Genomic DNA, 23,186 nt, shown 5'->3' with positions numbered 1-23,186 from the left:
CACGGATGAGAATTAACGTACCTGGGAAAGGACCAGGTTCACAAGGAGTTCAGAGTCTACAGGGGGGATACGGCGACCAAGGAAGCCCAGGGCAGGGACCGAGAGAAGGCATGGGGTGGGGGGAGCTTTCAGAAGAAGCAGCATGCAGCTTAGGGAGGACCCTCCTCTTCTGGGGGAGAAAGGGCTCCTGAAGACTGGGGGGGTGGGGGGCCCTGGGTACACCGTTGCCCAAGAAGCCCAGGACTTCAGGCGCTGCCCTGATATGAGACCCCCTCCCAGCAGCTCCTGGGCTCCTCTGCCATCTGCTGTGGCTCCCAATGTCACCTCCCATATGTCGGGCCTTCCCCTGAGGGAAGTTGATCGGCAGACGGGAAATGTGGCTGTCACACCGCCTCCGCCTCTTTCCAGGCAGCCCAGATCCTTCCTGGCCTCCACCCCCACATCCAGACACCTCCCCAGCATTCAGGACCACCAGCCAGCCACCTGTCTGAGCCTGCACCCCAGCCTGCTGTCTACAGGCCCTTCGCTCTGCTTACTCCCTACTCTGTTCAGGAACACATGGTGGGTGGTCTGGGAAACAAAGCAGCCCCAGGGCTCCCTTGTGCCCCACAGGTGGGTGGCACCCCCTGGCCTGAGGGTGCTCTGGGCCTCCGACCACTGGTAGCCACAGCCTAGATCATCTCACAGGCCATGCTTTCAGGAACAAGCTCATCTTGTCTCTGTGAAAGCTGGAAATGACAGCCAGGATACCCCCCTGGGACTCCCTAGCTGTAGGGGCCTCATCAATAATTGATTCTGCAGAAAGCAGGTGGAGTTAAGTTGAGGGGGGCCTGGGAGGGAAGGCCCACACACTCACTCACTGGGAAACCTTGGCCAAGGAAGTCCCACAGAGGTCGCTGCTCCCCACTCTGGGCCTGGGGCTGGCGGTCTGGAGGAGGTGCCCAGCCACGCACTGTCCAGTACAGCACAAGCAAACAGACTAAAGAATAGCTGTATTGATCGTCCTAGTTTTCTGTTCTTGCCTGCAGCTCCCAAGGGCTGACAGATGACAGATGATGGATGACAGATGACAGATGGGGGTCACATGGCCACATCCTGCTTGAAGGGAGCCCTCCTTTGGCCTCCAGCCCCCAGAGCTAGTGAGGACGAGGGTACAGTCAGAACAGGGAAGGAGCAAGAAAAGGCCCAGATTTTCAAGTTGGTCTTAGGGTAGGTGTTACAGCAGAAAGCCTTGCTGTCTAAAAACCACGTCTGACAATCCCACCTGATGGCACAGTGGTCCAGGACACCAATTTGGGACTTGGGCACTTGTGACCCCTACTTATCGCTGTGTGACTAAGGGATCACTGTACCTCTCTGAGCCCTTTTCTCTGTGGCTGTGAGGGGGGAAGCAAGTCACATCTATGGAGACCCTAGCCCCAGGCTGGGCAGCTGGCAAGGGCTGGGTGGATGGAAGCCCGAAGACTGTCTCATGGGCAAAGCCATTGTGCCCACAAAGTGCCTTTGTACCCGCGGAAAAGGTACCCGCGAACTTCCTTAAAGAGTTAACCGTAGACTTGCCATGTGGTCCAGAAATCCCCTTCCTAGGAATTGAAAACAAGGATTCAAACAAGTACATGTGCACACATGTTCAGAGCAGCATTATTCACACTACCAAATGTCCACCAATAGATGAATGGGTAAACACAATGTGGTAAATCCAGGGGCGCCTGGGTGGCTCAGGTGGTTAAGCATCTGATTCTTGGTTTCATCTCAGGTCATGATCTCACGGTTCATGAGTTCCAGCCCTGCATTGGGCTCTGTGCTGACAATGCAGAGCATGCTTGGGATTCTCTCTCTCTCCCTCTCTCTCTGCCCCTCCTGCACGCACTCTCTCTCTCTCAAAATAAAATAAAAATAAACTTACAAAAAAAAGAATGTTGTATATCCATACAATGGAATATTTACAGCCTTAAAAAGGAGTGAAGCACCAATACAGGCTACAACATGGTTGAACCTTAAAAACACTGCGCTTAATGAGGGGCACCTGGGTGGCTCAGTTGGTTAGACGTCCGACTTCGGCTCAGGTCATGATGTCAAGGCTCCGTGAGTTCGAGGCTCACATAGGGCTCTCTGCTGTCAGCCTGGAGCCTGCTTTGGATCCTCTGTCTCCCTCTCTCTGCCCTTCCCCCACTCGCCACTCTCATGTGTATTCTCTCTCTCGAAAACAAACATTGGGGTGCCTGGGTGGCTCACCCAGTTAAGCATCGAACTTTGGCTCAAGACTTCAGTTCAGGTCATGCTCTCATGGTTCATGAGTTTGAGCCCCGCATTGGGCTCTGTGCTGACAGCTCAGAGCCTGGAGCCTGTTTTAGATTCTGTGTCTCCCTCTCTCTCTCTGCTGTCCCCCACTTTCTCTCTCTCTCTCTCTCTCTCTCTCTCAAAACTAAGCATCAAAATACACTTTTTTTTAATTTTTAAAAAACACTATGCTAAATGAAAGAAGCCAAACACAAGAGGTCACACATTATATGAATCCATTCATATGAAATGTCCAGACAGAAAGGAGATTAGTGGTTGTCAGGGGCTGGAGAGAGGGAAATATGGGGAGCCATTGCTTAATGGATGTGGAGTCTCCTTTTGGGTGATGAAAATATTTTTGAACTGGATACAAGCTGTATGGTTGCACAACATTGTGAATACACAAAATCTCTCTGAATTGTTCACTTTAAAATGGCGAATTTTATTATGTGATTTCACCTCAATTTAAAACTAGCACTTCTTGCTCAAAGCGTTTGATATCCCTATGTTAGAAAACTGCCGTTATAAAGTGATTTTGTAAGAAAATACACCTTTTTACAATTGCTGTCACCACTGATATTCATATCTACCAGGTCTAAGCTGGGAATCCTGCCCCCTTTGATGAGTGCCCTTGTGCAGTGCATATCCCGTCCAAACACAGCTGGCAGACCTGGTGCCTGGAAGTCCCCCAGGACAGGGGTGGCCAGTCCATTTTACAATGAACAAATAGAAGTTTGAATGATGTCAGTCTCTTCCTGGTTTCATACCAGTGGGGCCTTCTGACTTTAGAATGATGCAAAGAACGTAGGCTCTTGAGCTGGAAGACAGTGTCAAGCCTGCCCACAGCTGAAGGGATGTGTGACCTGGAAACATGTCTTCATCTGTGGAGTGGGGGTAAATCCCTGGTCTGATGGAAGCATTAAAAGACATGCTAGAAAAATGCTCCTTCTTACCCCTCAGTGAGCAGGACCAGGGGCTGCTTATACCCAAGGGCTGGTTTAACTTACCCTTAGTGATGTTTGTTTTTTAATATAACAGCCTTATTGACTTATAATTTACCTATCATGCAATTCACTCATTTCAGGTGTATAATTGAGTGGTTTATAATGTATTCACAAAGTTGTACAAAAATCACCACTATCTAGTTCTATGACATTTTCAAAAAGAAACTCAATGACCATTAACAGTCACTCCCCATTCCTCTCACCTCCTTATGCCCAGGCAATCACCAACTTACTTTATTTATTTATTTTTTAAGTTTATTTATTTATTTTGAGAGAGAGAGAGAGAGCAGCATAAGCAGGGGAGGGGCAGAGAGAGAGGGAAAAAGAATCACAAGCAGGCTCCTCACTGTCAGCACACGAAGTCCAACGTGGGGCTCAATCCCACAAACTGCAAGATCATGACTCGAGCCAAAATCAAGAGTCGGATGGACGCTTAACCAACTGAACCACCCAGGCACCTCCCTACTTTCTATTTCTATAGATTTGTCCATTCTGAACATTTCGCATAAATAGAATCATATAGTATGTGGCCTTTTAGGATAGCCTTCTTTTACTTAGTCGAAGTCTTTCAAGGTTTATCCGTGTTGTAGTATCAGTACTGCATTCCTTTTTATGGCTGAATAATATTCCACATTCTGTATGGATGTACCACATTCTGAGTAACATGTTATTCATCTGTTGATGGACATTGGGTTGTTTCCCAGAGCCAGTTTTGACACATTGGAAGTTCTGCATTCTTTCCAGCAGAGGGAGGTGTTGGGTCCCAGACTCTCCTTCCAGTAAAGGGAAAGAGGGAAAAGGCAGCCAGGTAGCCTTGGGGAGGGTTTTGCCAGCATCTCCATCTGGGCTCAGGGATGACTGAGAGTGCCTGAGGGGTGTGTGTGTGTGTGTGTGTGTGTGTGTGTGTGTGTGTGTGATTTTTTTTAACACAATGTGTTGTGTGTGTTTGATTTTTAAATAAACTACAGAGCCACATAACCACCATCTATTGGGAGTGATGGGCATGTCTGTTATCAGATGGTGGTGATGGTTTCACAGATGTCAAAACTCATCAAAGCGCACACTTCAAATATGCACAGCTTATTGCACATCCGTTATACCTTAATATAGATATAAAAAATAAAAAACAAAAAACAAAATCTATTTTCTCATTACAAAAGATAGACATTTTCATTATGAAGAATTTAGAAAAGCATAATGATGAAGAAAATAAATGTCACTTGCTACTTGGGGCTTGCAGAGCCCCTGGTGAAGTCCCCTCCACCTGATGAATCCCTTGGAAGGCTCCATGAGCCAGCATCAGCTTCCAGCTCGTGCAGCCAGGCTCTGAGGCCCACCTTGGCTCTGCTGGCCTCATAGTGCCAGACCCAGGGTACTGCCACCTGAGAACTTGGCAGTCATCACAGGGGCCCTGCCTTCTTCACTCGATCTAGACCTCTCAGGACTCTTGGATCCCTGTCACTTCTCTGGCCAGTGCCTCTCAGTTTCTCTGCCTCTAATTCCCTCCTAGTCCTGTCCCTAATCCTTCTTCACCTAGTCCTCCCAGGGGTTCGGGGAGAGTCTCCAGCCCTATGGCCATAAACACTAACTCTCCCATTGTTCCCACTAACACAACTCTCCCACTTCTGTCTCTGCTTTTTTTTTTTTAACATTTATTTATTTTTGAGAGACAGAGAGAGATAGAGCACAAGCAGGGGAGGAGCAGAGAGAGAGGGAGACACAGAATCCAAAGCAGGCTCCAGGCTCCAGCTGCCAGCACAGAGCCCGACGCGGGGCTCGAACTCACGGACCGTGAGATCATGACCTGAACCGAAGTCGGCCACTCAACCAACTGAGCCACCCAGGCGCCCCTCTGTCTCTGCTCTTGATGGCTCCTCGGTACCCCAGACTCACACTCTTTCTACCTGACTCCCCTCTGTAGATGAGCTATAGACACTTGAAGCCTCACATGGGCACCCCAGTTTCCCCATCACACTCCCCCTTCCTGCCTCCATATCCAATCTATCTACACATACAGAACAAACCTGGAAACTGAACCCCTCTCTAGTGCCTTGCTTCCCCCTAGCCTGGGTCTGAGTCACCAGAACCCCTCACCTGGACCCGTGGCACAGCCCCTGTCCACTTACCCTGCTTCCACCTCCCACCTCTCACCTGTCCACAAAACAAATTTGAGCAAGTGACTCCACTGTTTATGGCAGATACTGTGGCTACTTGATTTTAAATTAATTAAAATTATATCAAACTTGGGGCACCCAGGTGGTTTAGCTGGTTGCGCGTCCTACTCTTGATATCAGCTTAGGTCATGATCTTGAGGTTGTGAGATCAATCCCGACATCGGCTCCATGCTGAGCATGAAGCCTACTTGGGATAATCTCTCTCTCTCTCTCTCTCTCTCTCTCAATCTCCCTCCCACAACCCTGAGATCAAGGGATGCATGCTCCGTGGACTGAGCCAGTCAGGCACCCCCAAACTAAATTTTAATTTTTTAAGAATGTTTCTTCATTTTTGAGAGAGAGAGAGAACACAAGCAGGGGAGGGGCAGAGAGAGGGAGACACAGAATCCGAAGCAGGCTCTGTCAGCACAGAGCGCAACTGGGGCTGGTTAGAGGCAGGGGCCTCTAACCCATGAACTGTGAGATCATGACCTGAGCCAAAGTCAAACACTCAACCAACTGAGCCACCCAGGTGCCCCAGCCCCCAAACTTAATTTTAAATCAAACTAGATTTTTCCAGTTCCTCAGCTGCAGCAGCCACATTTTGAATGCCTGGTGATCGCATGGGGAAGCTAGTGGCTGCTGTCTTGTTCAGTATAGAGTGTAGAACATGTTCATCCTGGTGGAAAATTCCACCAGACACTACAGGCTCAGAACCTTTCAGAGGCTTTTCCTTGCATTTAGAATAAAACCCAAACTTCTTACAATCCTGAAAGGTCCTACCTTGCCTCTGATGTCTCTTCCTGCCACCCATAACAGCCTCCTCTCCTAACCTTACTGTGCCTCAAACATACCTAGAACTTTGAAGTCTCTCTGTCTTTGCCTTCCTGCTCCTCATCTTTAGGACAAACTCAGATGTCACCTCTCCTGGCAGGCCTCCCCAGACCTCTTCCCTGTCCTGGATCCCCACACAGCACACACACCCCTGATACGGCCTGGCTCTGCCTGTCTTATCCTTTCCTCCCCCACTCATGTCCATCTTTCTCTCCATGTTGTGTGTTCCTCCAGGCCACACACACACACACACACACACACACACGTCAGATTCCTCTTTTGGCAAGCGCTGGCTGAGCATCTATTATGTGTTGAGCACTGGGGAGTCACTGGGCGAACTGAATAGACAGAGCTCCGTCTTGGGAATTTAGATCTAGCTGGGGACAGACACCTAATGGGGGATTGTAACTGGGCCCCACGTTCCTCCTCACTCCTTCCTCCCTGGGGGAGGGAAGGATGATAAGAAAGCTCTGCAGGAAAAGACCAGAGACCCAGGGTGGAAGTGTTTTCAGGAAAGAACCAAGGATGAGAGGAGTGTCCTTGGGCCAGAAGAAGCTATCTCACAGGGCAGATAGCCACTATCTTCCGGTTTCTGAGTTAAGTTTGCTTATGTACAATATTGGAGGCGGGGCTGAATTGGGGCCTGCAAACCAGAGAAAGCGACACCCCACTGACAGATGAAGCCCCCCCCCCCCCCATTCTCCGCAAAGTATCCTTTTCTTTCCCAGGTGGTTAATGATAAAGTCCCTGATGAGCCCACAATTCCCTGCCCTGGAAATGGAGGGGCTCCATCAGCAAGGGAAGAAAGCAGTATGTGCTTCTGGAATTCTCTCTGGAGACAGCCAGATAATGGGGTTCTGGAAGCCTGTCTGACCCAACTTACTGGGTGACCTGAGCAGGTCACCTGAGGAAGGCAGCTAATATTGATCATAAGCAGCTATGTGCCACACCCTGTGAGGTCAGGACTTATTCCCATTTTAAAGAAAAGGTCATTGAGGATGTGAGTACTACTAGGATTCCAGCCTCGCCTGTCCAGCCCCAATGTCAGGACATCAACTCATTCTGTTTCTTTGACTGCAAAACAGGCTTTACAGGAGGACTTGCCTGCCTTGAGGGGGTTCTGCAAAGTAAAGGAGTTGGGTAAGGGGACAGAGGGCCTCGAAATAGGAGAGAGAGCAGGAGGGTGGAGAGGCCTGCAGAGGGCGGCAGTGAGCTGTGCCTAGAAGCACCTGGATGTCAGGGCCCAAGAGTTTTCCAGTAACCCTCCAAGGCCATCTCCCAGAGCACCAGCCTTAACAAGCAGTCGTGGATGGAGCATCACATACCATTTATCAGGGTGGGTTTCATGTTTGCCCCAACTGGGTGCTTTACACATGGTGCTCACATTTTATATATGGGGGCAAAACTGAGGCTCAGAGAAGGGAAAAGAACTGCTCAGGTCACAAACCTGGGGTGGGGAAGATGTGAACCCCAGCCAGGCTGGACTGGCTAATAGCCCTGGGCTCTGTTTCTTCTAGATTAGATGCTGGGGCATCTCTTCTGGGTGGCACTGGACCCGGAGTGGGGGCAAGACTACACCTTACATCCATGCAGGGACAACAGCCCCCAGAGACAGGTATCCTAGTTCTCATTTCAATGCCAAAGGAAACTGAGGAACAGAGGCAGTGGTGATCAGGACCCAGGCCCAGTTCTTTGGTTGACAAATCCTGTTTCCTCTTCTCCCACCCAGCAAGCTGGTTTGGGTATTTTCATTTGGTGCCCATCAGACCACCTGATGTGTGCTTTCTGCTGTGTGTTTAATATCTCTGGAGTGCCAGAGATGATTTTGTTTCACTGCTGGCTCTAGACTGTCCTGTATTCCACCCAATCCAAAGACGACCCCCTTAAAGGGAGACTAAACACATAAGCTCTGAGTCAGGCAATCCGGGAAAAACTTCCCTGGCCTCTGAAGCTCAGGAGAGGCCAGCGGACAAACATACAGCTCAGGACCACAGGGAAGGCCATGTGGGTGTTGAGTGACCTGGGGGAAAAATTCCTATCGATTATCTCTGCGACAATGCCCTGTGGCAGCTGATGCATCACCCACCCCAAGCCCACAGTGCTGGGACCCGTGGGCACATAAGCGCTGTTGGTCTCGGCGGCCCAACCTAGCCCACCCTGCTTCCCTAGGTGACCTGCCACTCCAGGCTCTTGTGCGCATAGGGGCCAGGAGGGTGGCCCCCAGAGCGCTCAGCCCCAAAGCTGGAGAGTGGCTGCCGGGCTGTGGGGAAGTGAAGATCCAGGTGTTTCTGCTCCAGGAGTGCAGAATTCGCCAGGGCCTCTGCGTGGTACAGCTGGGTTCGGCCACCGCCTGGGACAGAGTCTCCCCAAGCGCGGAGACCGAGGGAGGACAGGGGCTGGGTGGGGGCGCGGCTCCTAGGCCCCCCCCCCCCCCCCCCCCGGAGCCCTCGGCGCGGCCCCTTTAAGAGGCCCGCTGGGCTCCGTCAGCCGCGCCACGGCCACCGCCCCCCGGCCCTCCCCTTCCTGCGGCGCCGAGTGCGGGCCGGGCGGGAGTGCGGCGAAAGCGGGCCGGGCCGAGCGCGGCCCCTGGGAGGCGGCGGCGGCCGGGGCGAGGCGCGGGAGCGAGAGCAGAGGAGCGCGCGGGCGGCGGCCATGGGCTAGCGGCGCCGGGCCGAGCGGAGGGCAGCGCCCGCGCCGCGCCGCGCGGAGAAGCCCCGCACACAATAGCGGCGCGCGCAGCCCCGCGCCCTTCCCCCGCCCTCGCGCGCGCCCGCCCCCCTCGCGCGCGCCCTCCCCCGCGCCCCGCGCCGCCCCGGGGAGCCGAGCCCGCCGCCTCACCTGCAGCCCGGGAGGGGGCGGGCATTGTTCGGCCGCCGCCGCCGCCACCGCTGCGCGGGGACATGGGGGCCGCCCGGCGCCTGGGGCCGGGCCTGGAGAGGTCGCCGAGCCGCCGCTGAGGCGGGCCCTGCGCGCAGCCGGGCGGTGCAGGTGAGGCCGGCCGCGCCATGGTGGACCCTGTGGGCTTCGCTGAGGCGTGGAAGGCGCAGTTCCCGGACTCGGAGCCGCCGCGCATGGAGCTGCGCTCGGTGGGCGACATCGAGCAGGAACTGGAGCGCTGCAAGGCCTCCATCCGGCGCCTGGAGCAGGAGGTGAACCAGGAGCGCTTCCGCATGATCTACCTGCAGACGCTGCTGGCCAAGGAGAAGAAGAGCTACGACCGGCAGCGCTGGGGCTTCCGACGCGCGGCGCAACCCCCCGACGGCGCCGCCGAGCCCCGCGCGTCCGCACAGCGCCCGCCGCCCGCGCCCGCCGACGGCGCCGACCCGCCGCCCGCCGAGGAGCCCGAGGCCCGACCCGACGGAGAGGGCTCCCCGAGCAAGGCCAGGCCCGGGGCCGCCCGCAGGCCCGGAGCCGCCGCGGCCGCGGACCGGGAAGACCGCGGGCCCCCCACCAGCGTGGCGGCCCTCAGGTCCAACTTTGAGAGGATCCGCAAGGGCCACGGCCAGCCCGGAGCCGCGGACACCGAGAAGCCCTTCTACGTAAACGTCGAGTTTCACCATGAGCGCGGTCTGGTGAAGGTCAACGACAAAGAAGTGTCCGACCGGATCAGCTCCCTGGGCAGCCAAGCGATGCAGATGGAGCGTAAGAAGTCCCAGCACGGCACCACCGGGCCGAGCCTGGGGGACGCACCCAGGTCCTCTAACCGGGGCCGTACTTCGGAGAGCAGCTGCGGCCTCGACGGCGACTACGAGGACGCGGAGCTGAACCCCCGCTTCCTGAAGGACAACCTGATCAATGCCAACGGTGGCAGCAGACCCCCTTGGCCGCCCCTGGAGTACCAGCCCTACCAGAGCATCTACGTTGGGGGTATGATGATGGAAGGGGAGGGCAAGGGCCCGCTCCTGCGTAGCCAGAGCACCTCGGAGCAGGAGAAGCGCCTTACCTGGCCCCGCAGGTCCTACTCCCCTCGGAGCTTTGAGGACAGCGGAGGGGGCTACACGCCAGATTGCAGCTCCAACGAGAACCTCACCTCCAGCGAGGAGGACTTCTCCTCCGGCCAGTCCAGCCGCGTGTCCCCCAGCCCCACCACCTACCGCATGTTTCGAGACAAGAGCCGGTCACCCTCACAGAACTCACAGCAATCCTTTGACAGCAGCAGCCCCCCGACGCCGCAGTGCCAGAAGCGGCACCGGCAGGGCCAGGTCATCGTGTCGGAGGCCACCATCGTGGGCGTCCGCAAGACCGGGCAGATCTGGCCCAGCGATGGGGACAGCTTGTCTGGCAGGCTGCCTCAGGATGGCACCTTCCATGGAGACGCAGGTGGGTACCTCCACCACCTTGGGTGGGCACACCTGCCCTCTGGCTGGAAACGGAGCGGCTCGTCTGGGGTCTGGAAAAGAAAAGGGGTCGTTGGCCAAGGGAGAAATAGGTAGATGACCTTTTTTGGATTGATTTTCACGCTGGACAGGAAGGATTCATGCTCCTCTTGTGCCTGAACAAATGCCATCCCCCCACTTTCTCCTGAATGCAGATTCCCAGTGTTTGGACTGCAGTTGGGTTGGGAGGGGCAGTGTGTGGGGATGGTAGGCGGCTGTTCCTTTGGTTCTGGAGTGGTGTGCTTCTTGTGGGAATACTCTCTGGGTTGGGACCATGGTGCCCTGGGCAGTGATCTCCTTGCCCTTTGATCATGCTACTTACTCTAGGCAGTGGGGATGGTATTAAGTGGGGGCCATCTCTGCTGTCTGGAACGGGTGTTTTCAGTAGAGATTGATCTGTGTTTTGGGAATTCCCTGCCACCCCGACTGTTCCTGACCTGGAAGAGTTACGAGACACGTCTGGAGAACCCAAGATGTGCTAGCTGCTCCCAGGCCATAGAAAGTGTCAGGTTCTCTTGCTAACCGTCGGCCCGAATGCAAGTCAGAGCAGGTGCAAATAGGAATTAGGAGGAAGTGAGGTGACAGGCAGTTCTGACTCAGTGGGCCACTGCACATCGACAGGGGTAAAGATTTTATCCAGGGCTGAAGCACAGCCACCCCTGTTCTGATTTGCCTGGCTTTGATGGCAGACATCACCCATCATTACTCATCCATAGGTTCCTGTGTGCATCTTACCCCAGCTTCATTTTCTGATCCTTCAGTGCACAATTGCTTCCTTGGCTTCCCAAGGATGAATATACACTGGTGCTCATTTTGGCCTCCTAATCCGTGGTCTGACTCTTGGGATCAAACCCATAGAATTGTGTATATAACTTTGGGGGTGATGGGACTGGGTTTTAAGATCCAGGCACAGTTTGTAAGATTGGAGTAAGAAGAGGGTGGGGCGGGTGTGGGGTTTGGATGGGCTGTGTGTGTGTGTGTGTGTGTGTGTGGCTGTGGGGAATCTCTTGGAGTCCCGGTCCCTGTTGGGCTGATCTGGTTTTCTGCTCCATTGATTTTTCTTTTTCTGCTGATGGAGTTGTATGTGCTTCGATCCTGAGAATCCTCTTGAAACAAGTAAGGTTATTTTTGGCTCTGTCAAGAGGCCTTTTTGTGATCAGTGCTCTGTCCTGTTTGTTTTAGATACAGCCAGTTGCTGATCTTCCATTTGCAGCTTGGGGTGGCTGCGGCCTGCTGCTCAGACCTGTGGCTGGACCCAGCTGCATCCCCTGGGTCCCTTGCTGGGGGTGGAAGGCTGTAGTATATAGAAGCCTGCTTTGCAGGCAGAGCGGCTCGTCTGGGGTCTGGAGGATTGCCCTGTGGTCACTGGGCACCAGCCTTGTCTGGCCAGCTGTCGACGGAGCCAGCCAGCTTGAACTGGCCGGGATCCCGCACCGGGATGCGGGAGAACGTGCTCAATAAAGAAAATGAGAGGTTTTCATGGAGACCTGCAATCTGAACTGGTATTCTCTTACTGATGGTGAATTCTGAGTTTCCAGAAAGTGGGGACCGGTTGGACCGAATGTGTTCTCAGTAGGTTGCCCTTTGGGCTCTCTTCCGCTTCTCTTCGACTCCTCTGGCCGCTCTCTCATACAGCTGCTGCCAGCGTGAGACCCTGGCTCTGTGTGTAACCCACGGTAGGCTCTCAGAAAATGGCTGCAGGGTTAATTTTACAACTCGGACCCCACTCTGAGGACTTTCTGGATCTTTCTCTGAATGTCTTCAAGGCCCCATGTTTTCTCTCCTGTTAGGTTTTAGCTCTGGGAGTCTTCAGCTCTGTGCTCAGCACTCCTCTGAGGGTAGTGGCTGGAGGGGAAAGAGGGAACCTGTGCTGGCAAAGCCATCTGTCTCTTTCCAAACTGTTTACTGATGTTCTTTAGACAGCCGTGGGGCCTGCTGGCCAGGGCTGCGCCCTGCAGAGGGACAAAGAGGAAAATCACAGCGTGGAAGGGAGTGGAAGCACCCTAATTTTTCACAGCAGCAGCAGACATGGAGACCTGGATCTAATAGCCTCAGCATCCCTTTGGATGTGTGTGCTCTCATATTTTTGAGTTGAGGGCCCCTGGTGTCGAGAGAAGAAGCTGAAATGACCACCTGCCACTTTGTGCCAGGCATGGGGACGGTGTGCCTCATGGAGGGCCCCCTCGCAGGCTCTTACATCACCCTGTGATGGGTCTGCCCAACCATAGCTGAAGATGAAACCAGGAAGTGGCAGAGCTGGGATTCCAGGGGTTCCGGGTCCCTGCGGGAATGCAAATGTGTTCCTTCCCGAACGTGGCCACCTTAGGGTGTTCTCTGCATCGCCCTACACTGAACCTGAAAATCATGACTGGATTGGTCCAGGGGTGCTTCCCCTGCACACACTCAGGGCCCATCAGCCGTGAGCCCTGCTGTGTGCGAGCCCTTTCCTTTCTACCATGCAGGCGACATAGAAAGAGTGTAGTCCTTGCCATCCGGGAGCTTACAGGTTAATGGGAGACAGGAGCACACACATACATCGTTTATGTGTTCAGAGAGAGTGAGATCAGGGAAGCTTCCGGAGGCAGCAGAACTGGAGAGAGGCCTCACCTGTCCGCACATGTCTAGTGGCAAAGAGTGGGGAAAGCTGGCTGCCCTGAGGAGCAGTGGGAGCAAAGGCTCTGGGGCACCCATGTCAGCCCTCTCTGGACTGTGGTTATTTATTTATTTATTTATTTATTTTTTACTGTGATAAAAGACACATAACTGAATTTACCATCTTAACCCATTTTAGCCATTTTTTTTCATTTTAGCCATTTTTACGTGTCTAGTTCAGTGGCATTAAACATATACTGCTGTGTAACCATTTCCACCATCCATTTCCAGAACTCTTTTCATCTTCCCCAACTGACACTCTCTCCCTCCTGAACGGCAGCTCCCCATTTCCTCTCCTTGAGCTCCTAAAAACCACCACTGTGCTTTCTGTTCCTATGATTTGACTACTCTTAGTACCTCATATAAACGAAATCACACTGGATCTGTTCCTCTGTGTCTGGCTTATTTCACTTAGCATAGTATCCTCAAGGTTCATCCCCATGGTAGAACAGACCGTGTTGTATTTTGAAGGCAGGGATCCCTGGTTCATTTCCGGATCTCCCAGGAAGCCTGGCTCAGAGCCGTACACATAGCACTTACTGGAAGATCCCTCCCGCCTTTTCACAGCTACAGGGTTAGGTTGTGGATTTGAGAAGTTAGGAAGCATCTTACCTCCTGTATTTGTCTCTAACTCCATCCCTGTCCTTGAACTTCCCTTTCTGAGACCTTTGGTGAGCCTTTCACAAGAGAGACCAGACAACCCAAGAGCCTTTACTCTTTTAGGTCTGAGGAACTCTTTTTTTTTTTTTTTAAGATTTTAAAATTATTTTTAAGTAATCTCTATACCTAATGAGAGGCTTGAACTTATAACCCCAAGATCAAGAGTCACATGCTCTGCCAACTGAGTCAGCCAGGCGCCCTGCAGGTCTGAGGAATTCTTGATCTGAACACTCAGCCCCGGTGTCCCTCGGCCCCTTTCCAAGTATCATTTGTGAGATCTGACCCCATGTCTTATGTTTCTTTATGGGCTTTCATGTGAGTTGCTTCCCTATGTGTTCACATCTCTGTTAAGCAGTTTAATTTTCTCTTTGGATTGTGGCAGTGTGGTGTCACCAGAATGATCATTGCTTTGTTTTTCCCTTGGGTGATTGAACGGATCAGCCACCAGTTAGATTGAGTAACTCTGGGCCAGGAAAAGGTCACTCAGGCCTTGCATTGGCTCGATCGTCATCTCTTTACATCAGAGCCTGTGGTCACCTTTGAACTGAGTATAGGCTCCTCTCGTGAGCAGAGGCAGAGTGGACAGAACCAACCAGGTAGAGTCTGAGACCATTGAGTCATCAACAGGGTGGAAGCAGAGTCTAGTTCAAATATTATAAGGGTTTTCCAATTCTGGAAGGATGACTTCCTTGTTTTGGGAACAGAATGAAATATTTCACTAAATAATTCACTAAAGAAGGAGCTAGCTGGGAATGCTGTCGATTTGCGTGGCTCTTGGGAGGGAATGTGCCTTTTCCGTTCCTCCCTTTTGTCTCAGGCTTCAGTAGCCACCTCCCCTCGCTGGCCAGGAGTCCTGTGGCCCTGTGTATGTGACTGCTGCCTTTATTAGGACAAAGCATCTAGGTGAACCATAAGCTCAGCCCACTTGGGAGAAGACCCGGCAGTGCCTGAGGCAGCTCACCTATCTGCAGCTCACCCCTGTGGTTTGAGGGGTTCCTCATTCACAACGAATAGACTGGCATTTTCAAGCGCGCTCAGGTTGTCAAACATTAGGCCTGAGTTTTGACTGTGGCTGCTTTTTAGATCAAGGTTCAGGGGGTAGTAGGGGTGGTGGATTTATTTATTATGAATTTCATTGGGGTCCCTCCCCCTGACTAGAATACAGTCATGTAGGATTTTGTTTTGGGTTTTTAGTTTGTTTGTTTTCTGCTTTGAAAGCAATGTAGTAATTTAAATTAAAATGTTACTTAAGTGGGGCACCCTGGATGGCTCAGTTGGATAAGTGTCTGACTCTTGATTTCAGCTCAGGTCATGATCTCATACTTTGTGGGTTCGGGCCCCATGTCGGGCTCTGCACTGACAATGCAGAGGCTGCTTGGGATTCTTTCTCTCCTCTCTCTCTCTCTCTCTTTCTCTCTCTCTCTCTCTCTGTGTCCCTCCCCTGCTTGCTCTTGCTCACTGTCTCTCAAAAAAATGAAACATTAAGAAAAATGTTACTTGTATAACATGTGATAGGTTTATTTATTTTATTATGGTAAAACATATGTAACAAAATGCACCATTTTGTTTTTTATTTTTATATTTAAAATTTTTTTTTAATATCTTATTTATTTTTGAGACCGAGAGAGACAGAGCATGAGCAGAGGAGGGGCAGAGAGAGAGGGAGACACAGATTCCGAAGCAGGCTCCAGACTCTGAGCTGTCAGCACAGAGCCCAGTGCAGGGCTCGAACCCACAAACTGTGAGATCGTGACCTGAGCCGAAGTTGGACGCTTAACCAACTGAGCCACCCAGGCGCCCCAAAATGCACCATTTTAGCCATTGTTAAGTTTACCGTTCAGTGTCATTAAATACATTCACATTGTGCAACCATCACCACCATCCATGTCCAGAACTTTTTCATCTTGCAAAACTGAAACTCTGTCCCGGTTCAGCACTAACTCATCTTCTCTCCAGCCCAGCCCCTGGCAAGCACCAATCTACTCTCTGTCCCGGTGAATTGGTCCCTCAGTCCGTCATATAAGTGGAATCCTGTAATATCTGTCCTTCTGTGTCTGGTTTATTTCACTCAAGTAGGGTTTTGAAGTTGCTGGGAGCAGTAGTCTCATCCTTAATTCCCGTTTCTAATCTTAATAGGTATGTTCTCTTTAGGAAAACACCTGTTAGTGATGGTGATATTTCCTTGGCTTTCACACCCACGTTTGTAAAGTGGCCCCTTGTATTAGTTTGCTAGGGCTGCTATAACAAAACAGAAGATGGTTTAAGTAACAGGAATTTTTATTTCTAGAGGCTAGTATTCCAAGATCAAGGTGCTGTCAGGGTTGGTTTTCTCGGAGGCCTCTGTCCTTGGCTTGGTTTGCAAATGCTCCCCTGCTGCTCTTCCCCCCCACCCCACCTCTTCACATGGTCATCCCTCTGTTCCCGTGCACCCCTGATGCCTCTCCATGTGTCCAAAATGTCCTCTTCTTATAAGGACACAATTCATTTGAGTTAAGGCCTACCCTAACCACCCCATTTTAAGTTAACCACCTCTTTAAAGACCCCATCTCCAAATGCAGTCATGTTTTGAAGTATTGGACTCACTCCATGAGTCCCTCATTGGGCAACAGAGGAAAGGCTGCCATGGCAATGAGAGATGGAGCCTGTGCTACCCTCACCGACTGTGTTTCAGGAAGAATTTGAGTAATGTGTTGTACGGGAACCTCATAGAGCCAAGAAAACACAGCCTGGCATCAGGAGGGCTGTGTCCTAAAGTTCTACGGGTTGCCACATCTCGCTCCTTGCCTAACAAGTTAGTGGTTGGACCACGTTATTGCTAAGATCCTTTTGTCCTATTCGATTTTTTTTTTTCTTTAAAATTTTAGGTTATTAGCACAGCTCTTCCCATATCTTTTTTATCCTGCTTTCTACCTACCTTTCTGTTACCAAGGCAACCACCTCTCCCCATTCAGTCACTCAGAAGTATTTATTAAGTATCTACTGTGTGCTGGGTACTGTCTCTAAGGAAATTCTCTCTCGCCTTTATTCACAGATTTGTGGAAAGGCTAATCTCCAGGGGCCTTGTCTTTAAACACACACACACACACACACACACACACACACACAATTCTTTTAATTTTAAAAAAAGTAAAATAAAAACGAACATACTAAAACAAAATCTTGGTGATGTCCTGGCGTCTTCCCTAACTGTATATCTTTCTTCCACTGTATGTTTGCAGCTATTTCCTGTTAATCTTGTGTCTCTCTGACTTCCTTCTCCAGGATAGTGAAATCCTTAAGACAAGGTCTTACCTTGGTGTCCTAGGACATGCCTCAGTCTAGGCTCTTAACCATGTTTGATGAGATAGTGGTGTACCGAGCCCATGTGGATCTGTCTGTGTTTTGGGTTTTGTGGGTGTTTGTGGGTTAGAGAAGAAATGAGACCCTTTCTCTGAGGTCTCTGTTTGCTCAGACCCTTCCCTGTTCTTAATTTCACTTAACCCCATCAGGTAAGCGGCACTGGATTTTCGGGGGCCCAGTGATACATGTGCCCTAGGAAGGAAAAGCTTTGGAAATTATCTGGAGATGATTTTTCCTTCTTTGCTGAGGCTTGCTCTTACCCTGTTCAACCTTAGAGAGCTTCCCGAGTCCTCAGACTGGGGCCTGCTAATTAGCTGTCTTGGATTCTAGCACTTGCTACTGCGACCTTGCAAAATGACTGGACAGGGATGGTGGCCGGCGCCCAAGGGAGACATGGCTGGCGGGTTCAAAGATGCGCCTGCTGAGGTCTGGTGCAGAAAGACTGTGATGCCTCACCTGTGTAGTAACTACAGCTTTGGTGGAGGCTGTTTCATGTGCCCTCAACATTCTTGTGCCGTGGCTGGAGCGAGATTATGAACTTAATTATATGCCATCATCTGACTGGATCTGAGGGGTTGTGAGACAAACACACTTGCCCAAGGTCAAGCGGTCGGTGGAGGGGCTGGTGCTGGCCTCTCTCCTCAGACCATGGGGTGATACCAATCACAGGAGAGTGGTCACAGAGTGACCCCCTGCCCAGTAGGTGGAAGGGATGTTCAGCAAACATGTTTCAGGCAGGAATGGTGCTGAGTGTCAGGCAACAGGCTTCCCAGCAGGTCATTTTCGGTCTGCTGGCAAGACAGCCACATAGAGCTAAGTGCCGTGATAGGAATCGTCTGGTCCCAGCCTTTAGGCAGGTCCGTGAATGTATCAGCCACCCAAGAAATGTCCTTTTTCTCTTTTATTTTGCAAATATCTCAGGAAATTTCCTCACTCTCCCTACATCCTCCTGGGGTACTTTGCTAAGATTCATTCCTGTAGCAGGTCATGTGACAAAGGGCCCAAGAGGACAAAAATGTTCGAGGACACTGCCTGTCTGCCTTTTCTACCCAGCGGTCAAGGGCTGAGGGTGGGGGTTGGTGGAGGCTAACGGTGCTCTGCTGTGAGCAGGTTCCAGGAGGTGCAGAGGCACAAGGCCTGGCTGAGAAGATGTGACAGAGATGCTGGCCACATGCATGGAGGGTCAGTGCATGGCCCAAGGAGCACTAGGAAGGAACTATCTCTGGCTGGCCAAGAGATGCAAGGAGACACTAGAAGGATAGGGAGAGACCTGCTGCTCCAACCACAGCAAATCCAGGGATAGAGCTGGCCAAGGGAATTGCCACTCAGAGTACTTCTGTTGCCTTAAGAAGAGCCTTTGAAGATCCTTTGAAGATTGACTTCATTTTAAAGGCTTGGTGTGCTGTTTTTAAAATATGCTGCTGGAGGGGTGCCTGGGTGGCTTAGTCAGTTAAATGTCTGACTCTTGATTTCAGCTCAGGTCGTGATCTCATGGCTCGTGGGCTGACGCTCTGTGTGGAGGTCTGTGGTGACAGTGCAGAGCCTGCATGGGATTCTGTGTCTCCCTTTCTCTTCCCCTCCCCTGCTCGCTATCTCTCTCTCTCAAAATAAATAAATAAACATTAAAAAAAATATATGCTGCTAGAGTCATTTGGCATGCCCGTAGAGCAGGAAGAGATTCTCTGCATATCATATATATACATATATACTTGCAAATGACAAGGTAGATATTCTAGAAGCAATCTAGAGGCAATGTATGTCAACCTAGTCCGGGGAGAAAATGCAGACATTAAAGGTAGATCCAGGGTGTGGTCCTGCACAGGGTGTTCATTCTGTGGGCTGGAGACCATGGCCCTTCCTTGGGAGACTTTGAGGGAACATGAGTGCATAGAGCGAGTGGTCCCTGGGGGTCTGGCCCCTTGTCTGGTCTCATGAAGTCTCCCTCTTAGGCATCTAATGCAGGTTGATTGAGTGCCATTTAGCAAGAGATTTTAAAGGAGAAATGCATAATTCAGTAGGTGCAGGCCATTTTACCCACTTGGCTCGGCAAGAGTGCCCCCTATGAGCTCCAGGGGTTCCAGGGGTCTGCCATGGCCGTGGGCCCCATCTTTTCCCTCTCATAGTGTATCTTTGGGCGTCGAGTGGAGTTCTTACATCCTAAATGTACAGCATATATCTTTTCTGCATCATGGCCGCAAATGAAGCTTTCGCTACTTCCTCTGCTATGATGTGCCATCAGCCCAGGGTACCTGGGGCTACACACCGATGTTGCCGAGCCCTCCATGCTGGGGCCACATCCACCCACTAGTTGTGTAGAGTGAAGTCCTCTTGCAGTGTTCCCGATTGTGTGGCCTTATGGCTTTGGGGGGCCTCAGAAACTAGAGGCTGGAGGAAGAGAGAGACCTTAATTTTTCTCATAGAGTCCCCCCCCCCCCCAACCAAGTTTGTGGAGGAAAGGCTTAGAACCACTTTGTTCTCACTTTCAGTGATTGTGAGGCCTCAAGAGAGGAAATGAAAACCACAGACTTTCTTATTTTAATAGGAAATAAAGGAGGAAGACGGGAAGCCCTGAAAATTACTAATGCTTTGTCATATGCAGGCTCTATCTGCAGATTGCCTAAGGCTGCACAGACCAGAGAGTGTTGCTTTGTGTACAGTTGGGGAGGATACTGGAGAGCTGGCCCCGGCCCTGGCAGGGTGATGTGAGGTGTGGTGGGGGGGCAGCCCCTGGAGCAGGAGGGTGGGTGAGGAGCTGACCCCATTGTGAGCTGTGGGGCATGGGGAAGAGCTGGGCGATGTTCCCCCAGAGCCTCAGGGGCAGTTAGGGTGGCCCACGGTGACCACTGCCATCTGCTGTTCCCCAGCCACACCTGACCCCCTCCCTGAGGGGCTGGGGCAGCTGGAGCTGTAGCACACCTGGGGCAGGCAGAGATCTGTCTCTTTTTCTCTTCACTGTCTTTGAAATGTTTATTTTGTAAGTGTTTATTTTTGAGAGAGAGAGTGTGGGGGAAGGGCAGAGGGAGAGGGAGACACAGAATCTGCAGCAGGTTCCAGGCTCTGAGCTGTCAGCACAGAGCCCAGCTCAGGGCTCGAACTCACAAACTGCGAGATCGTGACCCGAGCCGAAGTTAGACACTTAACCGACTGAGCCCCCCAGGCTCCCCCTCCTCGCTGTCTTTTTAAGAGCTCCAGAAAATCGCTTGGAGACCTAGAGGTGTGTGCGGTTTCCATCCTGTCTCGGGCCTGCTATGATGGGAGGCAGCTAATTCCCTGGTTTCCCTCCCTTCACCTGTAAATGAGGAGCTATGTTCCTGACTGGTGGTGGTGTTTTTTCAATGGCTGAGGTAGAATCCACACCACAGAATTCCCTCGTTTAAAGCGTGCAATTCAGTGTTTTTTGGTATATTCAGAGTTACGCAACCATCACCACTGTCTAATTTGAGAAAATTTTTCCATCACCTCAAAAGAAAACTGCTCCATTTAGCCACCATGACCCCCTCTCTCCCACAGGCCCTGGCCCCCACCACTCTACTTTCTGTCTCTGTAACTTTGCCTTTTTGGGACATTTCACCTGAATGGAATTGTGTAACGTGGCCTTTTTTGTCAGAGTAGGGTTTCAGGGTTCCTCCATGTTGTCGCATTTCAGCACCACCTCATTCCTTTTGGCAGCTGAGTAATGTTCCAGACGGTGTTTTGGTACATGGCTGGTTGGGCCCTGACCCACTCTGCTGGTTCATGGGGACCCTGGTCAGGCCTGTGTGTGGAGGTTCTGGAGGGACTGGTGGAGTCTCCTTTTCCTTGGGGAAGAGCCCTGGGGGGAATGGGATGCCGGAAGCCAAGTGGTGGCTGGGAATTTGCTGGGCTCACCAGGAAAAGGAGCCAGGGCAGTTCAGCTTCATCCTGCCGCCAGCCTCACGGGTTTGTCCATGAGGGACCTGCTTGCTCAGAGGCAGCCCTTTCCATCTGTGGACCTCTAGGGCTGTGGTTTTCCTCTAGGCGCTGCTCCCCAACCCCGTTTTTCATTGTGGTAAGATATATAGAACATAAAATATATTGTTTGAACCATGAAGTGTCCAGTTCATTGGCATTAAGTGCTTTTACACTGTCATGCAGCCATCACCACCATCCATCTCCAGAACGTTTTCATCTTCCCAGACGGGAACTATGTCCCCATTAAACAGCAGCTCCCCGTTCCCCCTACCCCCCAGCCGCTGGCACCCACCATTCTCCTTTCCGCTCTAGGGACCTCATATAAGTGGACTCATAACAGCACTTGTCTTTTTGTGTCTGGATCGTTTTACTTAGCGTGATGTTTTCAGAGCTTCTTCCTCAAGCCTTTTGGTGCCAGGCGTGGGTGGTGGCTGGACCCCAAGTCCCCAAGAGGTTGAGCTGACTGAGGCCTCTGCTCAAGGGAGAAGAGCAGCCAGTGCTTTGGGTAGCATGATGCATTTGCAGAGTTTTGCGTTTTCTCGTGGACGAGCAGCAAGGACTGCCGTAGCGGAGGTATCTGAGGTTGTAGGTACAGGACTCAAGGCCATCCACTTCTTTGGACTTCTTCCACAGTTGAACAGACAGGGTGATCTTTGTCCCACAACCCTCTCTGCCGTCATGGAGTGGCTGTGATGTGAGACTGGGGATGCACAGGCTGGACCAGTGATACAGGTACCCACTTCTCCTGTCCTTTCCAAAGCACGAAGGTTGCCACACCAGGCTCAGAGCCATCATCCGATTGGCTGGAAGTCCCAGTGGCCTGACCTGTGAATTACCTTAAGTGGATGTTCAACACAGCATGTTCGTTCTCTGGGTGCGTGCGCAAGCCGGTGTGTGCCAAAACAATATTTGTTTTTGCCCAAGTCTTAGACCTTAGACCAGAAAAGGTAACTCACTTTTGAGTGTTGACTTCTGAAAGCTTTCCACTTCCTCCTGTAGGAACATGGGTTAACATGTCCACGTTCGTATTTGGAGTCATGGGATTGTCACCTAAAATGTACAATGTACTTTACAGGCCTTTTCTTCCTTGCTTCCTTCCTCCTTCCCTCCCTTCCTTCCTTCTTTCCAATTGCTTTCTTAATGTAGAAAACATTGCCATTTCCAAACCCCCCATGAAGCCAGAAAGACAGGACACTGAGCCCTCTCGCTCTTCAGCCACTTTGGACAGCACCAGGGTCTGGCTGCACCTGTCTCACTGAACCCTTCTTTCCCTCATTTTCAGTGTTTTTTTTTTTTTATTATTATGGAAAAAGTTACACATAACATAAAATGTACCATCTTAGCCACTTTATGTGCAGAGTTCAGTAGTATTAAAGTATTCTTTAATATGTATGGGAAAACACTGTTCTTCAGGAGGGTTTGTGCCTCCCGCTGTCCTAGGAAATATGAAGATGGTTCACATTCAGCCCTTAACTAGAGTGTGAGGAGCCTGCAGACCTGGGTAGGAGCAGGGATGAGCTGGCACTTGAAATACTGTGATGTAGGGCAGGTCTCGGGGCTCTGTGGAGAGAGTGGTGCTGGGGAGCATGTGGGCAGGGAGGCCTCGTGTCTGTCCCATGTCCTTGGGGAAGAGGGTTGCTAGCCAGAGAGTAGAGTGGGCAAGAGCTCAGAGGCTGGAAAGTAGTCACCGGGCTGAGGAAATAGCAGAACTTGTTTGGTTGGAGAATTGGTATAAAATATGGGCAGCAGGGGAGCTGAGGGTGGATCAGAGGGTTGGGGTCATGTTCTGCAGGACCCAGAAGCCAGGCTGAGTATGTTGTGCTTTCTTGGAGGGTGATGGGGCAGGTCGAAGGTTGTTGAGCAGGGGAGAGGATGCCTTTGGAGCTGAACCTCAGGAAAGGCATTTGCCAGGAGCATGCAAAATGGTCTGGTGGGAGATAGGGCTCCTGGAGTTGTGT

The 23,186-nt window shown here is 51.6% G+C and overlaps 1 protein-coding gene across 2 annotated transcripts in view; it reads left to right on the top strand.

Moving 5' to 3' along the window:
* The first annotated feature begins 8,798 nt into the window (after positions 1 to 8,798).
* BCR (BCR activator of RhoGEF and GTPase) overlaps positions 8,799 to 23,186 on the top strand; it is a 128,361-nt gene continuing 113,973 nt past the window's right edge. Inside the window, exon 1 of one of the 2 annotated variants that reach the window (XM_078435667.2) lies at positions 8,799 to 10,591. In XM_078435667.2, the coding sequence (XP_078291793.1) occupies positions 9,277 to 10,591 (1,315 nt within the window). In that variant the 5' untranslated portion in view covers positions 8,799 to 9,276. The remainder of the gene's footprint in view (positions 10,592 to 23,186) is intronic. The other variant, XM_078435666.2, reaches the window with a different exon arrangement.

Source organism: Panthera onca, chromosome D3 (assembly GCF_046562875.1).
Source record: "Panthera onca isolate mPanOnc1 chromosome D3, mPanOnc1 haplotype 2, whole genome shotgun sequence".
Taxonomy (NCBI): Eukaryota; Metazoa; Chordata; class Mammalia; order Carnivora; family Felidae; genus Panthera; species Panthera onca.
This window is presented reverse-complemented; position numbering and strand designations above follow the sequence as displayed.